The sequence below is a fragment of the Bos grunniens genome, chromosome 8, assembly GCF_055505025.1.
Source record: "Bos grunniens cultivar Pamir isolate PY7600 chromosome 8, Bosgru_T2T1.0, whole genome shotgun sequence".
NCBI classification, from domain to species: domain Eukaryota; kingdom Metazoa; phylum Chordata; class Mammalia; order Artiodactyla; family Bovidae; genus Bos; species Bos grunniens.
Window position 1 is genome coordinate 82,629,215 of NC_141172.1, and position 12,086 is coordinate 82,641,300.

Below are 12,086 nucleotides of genomic sequence, written 5' to 3' on the forward strand. Positions count from 1 at the left end.
GGGAATAAAGATCTTAAAATACAGAATTTTTCTACCCTCATTTCATCCAGTCCGACATCTTAAGACTTTCCTATGAGGAAAATTCTCTCTTAAAAACCCTCAAAAATCTCATTAGATAATCAATCCTTCAAATCAACCCAGGATTAACACAGCAGAAAAACCCCTATTTCACACAGGTAAAAATTACATCTAAAATCTGGCTCTGGTTTTATTAGCTGAGCTGCATTCCTTTTATCACCTAAGATACTGGTTATATAAGTTCTTCTCCAAAGGCAAATTTACCAGGGATTGAAATAAAGGTTTAGAAACACAATGTCTACACTTTTAAAAGTTGTTCCATTGATAGTTGAAATGCAGTTGTTTTCCACAATTGATACAGGCCAGGACAAACTTATGGTAAGATTAATTAGTGTGGCTCATTTTCCAAAGATGTTCACAACAATATTTCCTATTACATGTGATACTTCTCTGATCAAGAGGTGGAGTTTGTGTTTCCTCCCATTGAATCTGAGATGGCTTTCAAATAATGCCATGTGACTTCCAAGGTTAAGTCCTATAAGACACTGTGGCTCCCTCCTAGTTTTCTTTGGGATGCGCATTCATAGGACCCAGCCATCATGCTGTGAGGAAGACCAAGTAGCATTTAGAGAAGCCATGTAGGCATTTCCATCCCACAGCCCCATCCGGGGTCCCAGGTAACAACTTCCTTCAATTGTCAGACATGTAACCAAGCAACCCTTCCAATGATGCCATCTCCAGAAACTGAATCATTTCCAGTCATTGAGTCTTTCCAGCTGAGCTCCCAGACATCATGGAGCAAAATGAACCCTCTCATTGTGCCTGTTCTGACCCCTAAAATCCATAAGCACAAGAAGACGGTTGTCAGTTTATGCCACTAAGTTGGGAAGTCAGTTATTACATAGCAGTAATAACTAGTACAGCTAGCAAGAGAGATTGTCTCACATTTAAGTAGATGAGCATTTAATGTCTATAAAATACCTCCCACTTTGTTGATATCATAAATTTCACAATGAGATACATAGTCTTTTGGCTTAAAGTTTTACCCCCTTTGAAACACAGAGTGAAGTAAAGTAAGAAAAGAAGTTTAATGTCCCAATCTAGGTGCTAGGAACTATTAATGGTACGACTTTGGGAAATCTCTTAATATGTGGGACATATATTGCAACCCTTTCCTCCAGATCCAGTCTCTACCCTTCCCCCTCCCCACCCACAACTTGGTATCTAAGGAGACTGATCTTATGAAATACATCAATGAGTTTCCAGTTGGATATGTCCAGTGGGAGGCACCAGCTGGAGATTCAGAAAAGAATAATGTTTGGATATCATTCCAGTAAAGGAAAAACATCCCTGTTTTTCCATTCATCCTTCTCACTACTCTCAAGTAATTTTGATCATCAGCTGTGTGGGGAGATTTGCCCACACCAGGCAATTCTTGGACACCTGCTGGATGTCCTACAATTCAACTCAATTCTGATGCTATCTGCCTGAAGATAGCATTAGATCCCACAGGTTCAGGGCTCAGTCCCTCAAGGCTGCTCCCACTTCATATGGGAATTGAACTTCAGGCTGTTACCTGGGCTTCTGACCAACTGGTTATAAATCAGGAGTTCCTACAACCCCCTCCTCAGGTGTGATCATTTGCTAGAATAGGTCACAGTTCTAAGGAAAATAGATTACTTACTAAATTACCAGTTTATATACAAAGGAACACAACTCAGGATCAGCCAGATGAAAGAGATGCATAAGTCAAAGTATGTGGGAAGGCATGTGGAGCTTCCATGCCCACTGTGGGCACGATACCCTCCAAGCACCTGCACATGTTCACCAACCTGGAAGTTCTCAAAACCCCATAATTACACTTCATATTTTGTGGAGGCTTCATTACATAGTCGATTGATTAAATCTTTGGTCATTGGTGATTGAACTCAATCTCATCTCTCCCCAAAATTTGAGGAGTGGGGCTAAAAGTTCCAACTCTAGTCACATGGTTGGTCCCTTGGCAACCACCTGTCATTTTTAGGGGCTTTCTAAAAGCAACCTCATTAACTTAAACTCAAGTGCAGATGAAAGGGGCCAACTATGAATAACAGTTGACATATTTATAGATCTTAACATTTAGTAAATTCCAAAGAATGGTAATGAAAATGAAATATATGTTTCTTACTGCAAATAACAATGTTGCAATCCACCTCTCCCTGTCTATGGTGTGGCCACAGCCTAGTAACATCTTTCAGTCGAAGGTCACAGCTCCTCTGAGGCAGTGCTTCTTATACAATGCCCCTCTCTCTCTGCCTCCCTCCTTCCCAATCTTCCTAATATTTCCTCTTTTGCTAGCCCTTTCAGACCTTGGGGTAGTAAAAGCACCCCTCAATCACTAGCTCGGGTGACTTACCTAACACTCTCCCCACACATTTGCAATTAATTCCTCACATTTCTCAATCATGCCTTCTGTTTCCTCTTGGGATACTGGCTGATAAGGAGATTTTATTCTTCATCATAAAAAAGAGATTTCACACAACTAGCCTGCCTCATAGATAGAGCAAGATAATCAAGTGACAAATTAGCTCAGGTCCAGTCACAGGCTTCCCTGATAGCTCAGTTGGTAAAGAATCCACCTGTAATGCAGGAGACCCCAGTTCGATTCCTGGGTCAGGAAGATCTGCTGGAGAAGGGTTAGGTTACCCACTCTAGTATTCTTGAGCTTCCCTCTTGGCTTAGCTGGTAAAGAATCCGCCTGCAATGTGGGAGACGTGGGTTCGATCCCTGGGTTGGGAAGATCCCTTGGAGAAGGGAACAGCTACCCACTCCAGCACATAATCTTTGTTCACACCACAAATGCAAATGACAGTCTCAGAAGAGATAGATGCCGCCAAGCACTGCCAGTACTTGGAGCATGATGATGTCTAAGGGGGGCACCCTTCATTAACACCAGACAATACCAGCTCACCAGCTGGCATGCTCCTCCCTCAACTCCCTCAAGACTTGAATGAGTAATTCCCCAACATGCCACCCTATATATGTTGACAGTTGAAACCCTCAGTCCAGCACCCCAAGAACTGGAGACCTGTAAAAACCTCATTTCTGTAGATATCAACTCCTGCACTAGAACAATGGTTTTTTAAACTACTTTTATTTAGCAATGTATCATTTTTTGTTTTTATTTTTATAAACACAGTCTTACATGGAACTCCAAATAAAATTGAAATAGATAAATCTGGGGCAGCATTAGTTGAAACAAGGGGTTCCCAGCAACTGTCCTGAAGTAGCCATTGCCCCACCTATTCTCCTAGACAGTTTCCTGGGTCTCGAAGGAAGCCAGCTTGAGAACCAGTGACTACTCAAGAACTACTACAATCTTGATAATGTTTAGGGAATTCAGACAGTCTATCATATAGCTATAAAAGTAGATTACTAGGTATAATTGTTTTTAATATTCAAAGAATCAGAAGCTTTCTTCTCACATTATATAATCCCATATAGAAATTTTCCAGTATGACATACAGACACTCTTACCTTCTCTATTAAAACCCTATTGCACAACACATGTTTTTACATCACAGCTCTCCCAAAGATCTCCAGACTTGAGTAAAATTGCAAAAAAAAAGTTGAGTTTTATGTGCTGTATCTGTGACATGGGCCCTCCAGTTTCAGGGAGGTTAAAGGTAGTGGTCTGTTTCTGAGTCCTCTGTGGCCAGTGCAGAATCTGGTGAAGAAAGCAATGCTGGATGGCACACGAGTTCACCAGCACTATCTGATGTTGGCATTCTTCTTGAGGTAGTCCACGTAACGAGTCAGGAGCATCTTCTGAAACACACTGCTGTAGAAGGCCCATGATGGGATCAGGCTCAGAATGACAGCCTTAAATAGACAAAAACATAAGTGTCTGGGAGAGAAGAGGAGCAAGGAGGATGCAATATAACATCTCAGTTTATATTCATCATCTTTAAAAATACATATCTGATGAATGAGGTTAAGTACCAAACCTTATAAGTAGTCATTAAAGTTTCAAGGTCTTGTGACACTTTCTTGGCAAATGAGGTTTTCTCAGGAACCAAAGTGGTCACTTGTCAGATCAGTTGTGATATATTTCTAAATTAAGAGAACTCTGTCCATAGTAACACCCTCCCTATCTTCCTTCTCTTGGTGAGCACCTTTCTCTTGGCCCTTGATCTCCCAGTATCTTTATATTTATTCTACCAAGGTTCTACTAAAATGAGATTCCAGGAAAGAATCAGAAATGCTTTCCATCATCTGACACAATGCTGAGGCACACTGGTGTACCTGAACGCATGAAAGAGTTAATGAACAGGAGATTGGCCAAGATGGTGGAGTAGGAAGATGCTGAGCCCCTCTCCTCTCACAGGCACACCACAATTACAGCTATTTACAGAACAACGATTAATGACAGAGACCTGAAATCTAGCAGAAAAAATCTCCTACAACTAAAGACAGAAAGAGGAAACCACAAAGAGATGAGTAAAAGTGGTGGAATGTGGTATAGTCGAGGCCCTTTCCCTTGGGTAGGAGACCCACAAATAGGAAGATAATTACAAGTGCCGAGGTTTTTCCTAAGGAGTAGGTGTCTGAGCCCCACACTGGGCTCCCTAGCCCAAGGGTCCTTTGTCAGGAAGAGGAGGCCACAGAATGTTTAGTTTTGAAGGTCAGCAGGCTTACTTTCAGTAAAGCCAGAGGGTGTTAGGGAATAGAGACTCCACTTTTAAAGTGCTGTGTGCTTAATCGCTCAGTCATGTCTGACTCTTTGTGACCCCACGGACTATAACCTGCCAGGCTCCTCTATCCATGGGGATTCTCCAGGCAAGAATACTGGAATGGGTTGCCATGCTTTTTTCCAGGGGATTGTCCCAATCCAGGGATTGAACCCAGGTCTCCCACATTGCAGGCAGATTCTTTACCGACTGAGCCACCAGGAAACCCCCACTTTTAAAGGGTGCACACCAAATCTTACACACTCTGGGAACCAGGGCAGAAGCAGTAATTTGAAAAGAGCCTGGGTCAGACCCACTTGTTGATCTTAGAGAACCTCCCAAAAAGGCAGGAGACAAGTAGAGATCACTCTGGAGATATAGACCCTTGGGCAGCCACTTGGAGAGCTCATTCTACCACTGATGCTGGTAAGCACCATTTTGGAATCCTCCGACTAGCTTTTTAGTGTCAGAACGTGGCCCCACTCACCAGCCTCTCAGCACCAATACTGAGACTACTCAGGCCAAGCAACTAGCCAGTCAGGGACACAGTTTCACCCACAAGTAGGCTGGCTGTCTTAGGACACCTTCTTGAACACCTAGCTTCCCCAGGATCCAGCCCCAACCTCCAGTGTATTGGCACTGGCCCCAAGACCCTCAGGGCCCCATGGTCAGCTGTCAGGCCCAAACCTGCCCATTAGCAGGCCAATACCAACTCCAGGACTCCCAGGGCCTGCAGCCAGAGACCCTGGGACTCAGTTCCACTCACTAGTGGGCTGTCACTAGCTCCAGGACACTCTGGGTCCTAGTCTTGAATACCAGCAGGCAAACACCAGTTCCAAGACCCACAGGCCCTTTAGCCAGAGAAGCCAAGACCTGGTTCTGCCCACCAATGGGCTGTCACTAGCCCCTGAACCCAGTCTCACCTACCAGCAGATGGACACTATTTCCAAGAATGCAACATTCCCACACCCTAACATGTCAAGACCCAGTCCACCTACCAGTAGGCTAACATCAGTAGCCTCCTGAAACACCTTGGGACTCATAGCTGCCCTGGAATCAGACCCAGCTTACAGCTTTGGAACACCACAGACTCAGCAGCCAGCCATGTGAAGAACCAGCCCCACCCACTAGTAGACCTACACTAGATCCAGGATGCCAAGCCCTGCAACCAGTCACCCTGAAGTCTGACTGCACACACCAGTGAGCCAGCGTTAGCCCTGGGACCCCGCTGGAGTTCCCACCTGGCTCCTAACAACCCAGACCCACCCGCCAGCAGCCTCTGCAAAAGACAGAACTGGAAGCCAGCCAAGCTTATCAGACCACCCACAGTAATCAGCCCACCAGAACAGATGAGCTCGCACAGTCCACATGGGGGCACTCCTAGAATATACAGCTCTGTTGAGCAGAGGAGAGCGTACTTCTAGGATATACAGAACCTTTCCTACAAAAGGCCACTTCTTCAAGATAGGGAAATTTAACCAACCCACCAGATACATAGAAATGAAAACAGTAAATTAGGCAAAATAAGGCAACAGAGGAATATGTTCCAAATGAAGGAACCAGATAAAACACCAGAAAAAAAGAATTAAGTAAAGTGGAGTTGAGCAATCTATCTGATAAAGTTCAAGGTAATGATCAGAAAGATGCTCAAAGAATTCAGGAGCAGAATGGCCAAAGATGAACAGAGTGAGAAGTTAAAAAAAATTTTTTTTTATAGAGAAAACATAAAGAGAAGTTATTTGAAGATATAACAGCTAAAAACGTCCCTAATCTGGGAAAGGAAACAGATATCCAGGTCCAGACAGCACAAGAATCCCAACCATGATCAACACAAAGAGGACCACATCAAGACACATAGTATTAAAAACAGTAAAAATTAAAGACAAAGAGAGAATATTAAAAGCAGAAAAAGAAGAGCAACAAGTTACATAGAGGGGAATTGCCAAATGGCTATCAGCTAGCTTTTCATCAGAAACTGCAGGCCAGAGGAGAGTGGCGTGTGTATTGAAAAGAATGAAAGTGAAAAGCCTACAATGAAAAATGCTCTACCTGGCAAGATTTTCATTAAGATTTGAAGGTGAGAACAAGGGTTTTACAAACAAGCAAAAGCTTGAAGAGTTCAGTGCCATGAAATCAGCTTTACAAGAAATATTAAAGGAACTTGTTCCCTAGGCAGAAAAGAAAAGACCACAAGTAGAAATACAAAAAGTACTAAATAAAAAATCTCATCAGTATAGCCAAAGATTCAGTAAAGGTAGTAAATTAACCACATATAAAGCTAGGAGGAAAGTTAAAAGAAAAAAGTAATAGTAAAAGCATCTATATCCACAATAAGTAGTCAAGGTATAAACAAAACAAACAGATACAAATTATAATGTCAAAAAAGTAAATATGGAGGGGCAGGGGGTAAAAATGCAGAGTTGTTAAAATGTGTTTAAACTTGAGCAATCATTAACTTAAAACAATCATGTTTTAAGTCACCCAGTTGTGTCCAGCTCTTTGTGACACGATGGACTGCTGCACACCAAGCCTTGACAGCTATATATAAACCTCACGGTAACCACAAACCAAAAACCTATAATAGATATATGCACACACAAAAGAAAAAGGAACCTAAATATAACATTAACAACTGTCACCAAATTAAAGGAAAGCTTATGGACTCTGTGGGAGAGGGAGAGGGTGGGAAGATTTGAGAGAATGACATTGACACATGTAAAATATCATGTAAGAAACGAGTTGCCAGTCCAGGTTCGATACATGATACTGGATGCTTGGGGCTGGTGCACTGGGACAACCCAGAGGGATGGTATGGGGAGGGAGGAGGGAGGAGGGTTCAGGATGGGGAACACATGTATACCTGTGGCGGATTCATTTTGATATTTGGCAGAACTAATACAATTATGTAAAGTTTAAAAAAAAAAAAAAAAAAGAAGTACGTCAAAAAAAAAAAAACTAAAAAAAAATAAATAAATAAAGGAAAGCAAGGAAAAAACTTTGAAAGGAACTACAAAAACAACCCAATTCAAATGGCAGAACATACATATCAATAATTACTTTAAATGTAAATGAATTAAATGCTACAATCAAAAGACACAGAGTGGTGGAATGGATATAAAAACAAGACCAGTATATATGCTGCCTACAAGAGGCTCACTCCATATCTAAAGACACACACAGGGAATGCTCTGGTGGTCCAGTTGTGAGGACTTAGCACTTTTACTGCCATGATCCCAGGTTTGATCCCTGGTCAGAGAACTAAGGTCCCACAAGCTGTGGCACTGTGACCAAATTAAGTAATTAATTTGGACACATACAGATTGAAAATGAGGGGATGGAAAAAGGTATTCCATGCAAATGGAAATAAAAAGAGTCAGGTTACAGTACGTATATCAGAAAAATACACTTTAAAACAAAGACTGTAATAAGAGAAAAAGTAGGAATTATTTAATAATTAAGGGATCAGTTCAAGAGGATATAACTATTGTAAATAGATGTGCAACCTACATAAGAGCACACAAACACATAAAGCAAATACTAAAGGGGGACACTGACAGTAGCACAGTAAAAGTGGGGGGACTTAAACGACTCACTTGTCCATCAGCGGACAGGCCACCCAGACAGAAAATCAATAAAGAAACACAGGCCTTAAATTACACGTTAGGACAGATGAACTTAATATATATATATATATATATATATATATATATATATAGAACATTCCTTCCCAAAGCAGCAAAACACACATTCTTTTCAAGTGCACATGGAACATTCTTCACAATAGATTATATGATAGGCCACAAAAGAAGTCTCAGGAAATTTAAGAAGATTGAAGTCATATCAAGCATATTTTCCAACCATAACACTATGAGACTAGAAATCAAACAACAACAACAATGAAAAAAAAACTGAAAAAAACACAAACATGTGGGCCACTGCTTAGCAGCATAAACGATATGCCACTAAACAGCTAGTGCATCACTGAAGAAATTAAAAACTGCCTGGAGACAAATGAAAGCAAAAATAATGATGTAAAACCCATGGGACACAACAAAAGCAGTTCTAAGAGGGAAGTTTATAATGATACAAGCCTATCTCAGGAAACATGAAGAATCTCAGATAAACTATCTAACCATACACCTAAAGGAACTAAAAAAAGAGAACATCCCAAACCCAAAATTAGTATAAGTAAAGAAATAATAAAGATCAAATCAGAAATAAATGAAATAGAGACTAAAACACAATAGAAAAATCAATGAAACTAATATCTGCTTCTTTCAAAAGATAAAATTGATAAACTTTTAGCCAGACTCATCAAGAAAAGAAGAAAGAGAATCCAAATCAGTAAAATCAGAAATGGAGTTACAACCAACATCTCAGAAATAAAAAGGGTCATAAAATATTACTATGAACAATTACATGCCTATAAAATGGACAGCCAAGAAGCATTGGACAAATCACTAGAAATGTACAATTTTTCAAGATTAAACCAAGAAGAAACAGAAAATATGAACAGACCAATTACCAATAATGAAGCTGAATCAGTAATTAAAAAGACTCCCAATATCTCCCAAGGCAATAAAAATAAAAGCAAACATAAACAAATGGAACCTAATCAAATTTATAAGCTTTCGCACAGCAGATGAAACTATAAACAAAATGACAACCTATGAACTGGCAAAAAATATTTGCAGACAATGCAACCAATAAGGGCTTAATTTCCAAAATATACAAACTGCTCCTATAACTCAGAAAACTCCAAACAACCCAACTGAAAAATGGGCAGAAGACATAAGTAGACATTTCTCCAAAGAAGACATTGTTGCTGTTCAGTCACTAAGTCATGCCTGACTCTTTGTGACCACATGAACTGCAGCATTCCAGGCTTCCCTGTCTTTCACTATCTTCCTAAGTTTGCTCAGATTCATGTCCATTGAGTCAGTGATGCTATCCAACCATCTCATCCTCTGCCACTCACTTCTCCTTTTGCCTTCAACCTTTTCCAGAATCAGAGTCTTTTCCAATGAGTCAGCTCTTTGCATCAGGTGGCCAAAGTATTGGAGCTTCAGCTTCAGCATCAGTTCTTCCAGTGAATATTCAAGGTTCAGATGGCCAATGGGTACACGAAAAGATGCTCAACATCTTATTTATTACAGAAATGCAAATCAAAACTATAATGCATTATCACCTCACATGAGTCAGAATGGCCATCATTAGAAAGTCTACAAATAATAAATGCTGGAGATGGTCTGGAGAAAAGGAAACCCTCCTACACTACTGATAGGAATGTAAATTAGAGCAGCCACTATGGAAAACAGTATGGATGGTCTTTAAAAAACTAAAAATAGAGTTGCCATATGATCCAGCAATTCCACTCATGGGCATCTGGAGAAACTTGAATTTGAAAAAATATATGCACCCTAATGTTCATACCATCACTATTTATAATAACTAAGACATGGAAGCCACCTAAATATTCACTAGCAGATGAATGAATAAGGAGGATGTATGTATATATACATCTATGAATGAAATGATTTCATTTGAAGCAACATGGATGGACCTAGAGATTATAATAAGTGAAGTAAGTCAGACAAAGATAAATATTATATGATATCACTTACATGTGGAATCTTAAAAAACAATAAACAAATGGACTTATTAAAAAATAAAAATAGACTCACAGATATAGAAAACAAATTTATAGCTACCAAAATGGATAGCAGGGGGGAGGGAGGTAAATTAGGAGTTTGGGATTAGCAGATACAAACTACTATATATAAAGTAGATAAATAACAAGATCCTATATCTCGTGATAAACCATAATAGAAAAGACTGAAAAAGAATATATATATATGTAAATGTGTATATATATATATATACACATATATATGTATGTATATGTATATATATATATATATATATAAACTCATTCTATGATACCAAAACCAGACAAAGATATCACACACCAAAAAGGAAAATTACAGGATAATACAACTGATGAATATAGATACAAAAAGTCTCAACAAAATGTTAGTAAATTCAACAATAATTAGAAAGATTATACACCATAATCAAGTGAGATTTATGTCAGGGATGCTAGGGTTGTTCAATATTCCCAAATCAATCAATGTGATACACCATATTAACAAATTCAAGAATAAAAATCATATAATTATCTCAATAGATGTAGAAAAGGCTTTTGACAAAATCTAACATTCATTTATGATCAAAACTCTCAACAAAGTGGGTATGGAGGGAATTTCCTCAACATAAAAAAGACCAAATATGGCAAGCCCACCACTAACATACTAAATGAGAAAAAGCATTCCTTCTAGGGTCAGAACATTCTCATCACGCTTATTCAACATATTAGTGGAAGTCCTAGCAAAGCAATCAGACAAGAGGAATCCAAGTTGAAAAGGGCAAAGTAAAACTATCAGTTTGTAGATGACATACACTATACATAGCAAATTTTAAAGAGACCCAAGAAAACCATTAGAACTCATCAATGAATTCAGTAAAGTTTCAGGATACAAAATTAACACACAGAAACTTGCTCTGTTTCTATACAATAGCAACAAACTATCAGAAAGATAAATTAGGAAAACAATCTCATTTACCATTACATAAAAAAAAAAAAAGACCTTTTACCTAAGGAGTTAAAAGACTTGTACTCAGAAAACTATAGGTCACTGATGAAAGAAACTGAAGATGACACAAAGGTGGAAAGATACAACATGTTCATGAATTGGAAGAATTAATATTGTTAAAATGACCACACTACCCAAGGTAATCTACAGATTTAATTCAATCCCTATAAAGATGCCAATGACATTTTTTCAAGGAAGTAGAACAAATAATTCTAAAATTTTCATAGAAACACAAAAGATGCAAAGGAATAGGCAAAACAACTTTGAAAAAGAACAAAGTTATGTATCATGCTACCTAATTTCAAGCTATACTATACAAACTATACTACTGTAATCAAAACAGTATGGTACTGTCACAAAAACAGACAGATCAGTGGAACAGAATAGAGAACTGAGAATTGAACTGACATTTACATGGGCAATAAATCTATAACAAAGAAGACAATAATATACAAGAGTAGAAAGACACCCTCTTCAATAAAAGGGATTGGGAAAACTGGACAGCTACATGCAAAAGAATCATACTGGACTATTTTCTCCCACCATGCACAAAATTAAATTCAATGTGGATTAAAGACTTAAATATAAGACCTGAAACTATAAAATTTCTAGGAGAAAATATAGGCAATATGCTCTTTGACATCAATCTTAATAATATCTTTGCATATATCTCCTCAGGTAAGGAAACAAAAACAAAAAGAAACAA

General features: G+C 39.0%; 1 protein-coding gene across 2 annotated transcripts in view; it reads right to left on the minus strand.

The window, feature by feature from the left end:
* Positions 1–3,132: 3,132 nt before the first annotated feature.
* Positions 3,133–12,086, minus strand: part of HSD17B3 (hydroxysteroid 17-beta dehydrogenase 3) — a 54,007-nt gene continuing 45,053 nt past the window's right edge. For both annotated transcript variants that reach the window (XM_086417043.1, XM_086417042.1), the window contains one exon: positions 3,133–3,879. In XM_086417043.1, the coding sequence (XP_086273169.1) occupies positions 3,769–3,879 (111 nt within the window). In that variant the 3' untranslated portion in view covers positions 3,133–3,768. The remainder of the gene's footprint in view (positions 3,880–12,086) is intronic.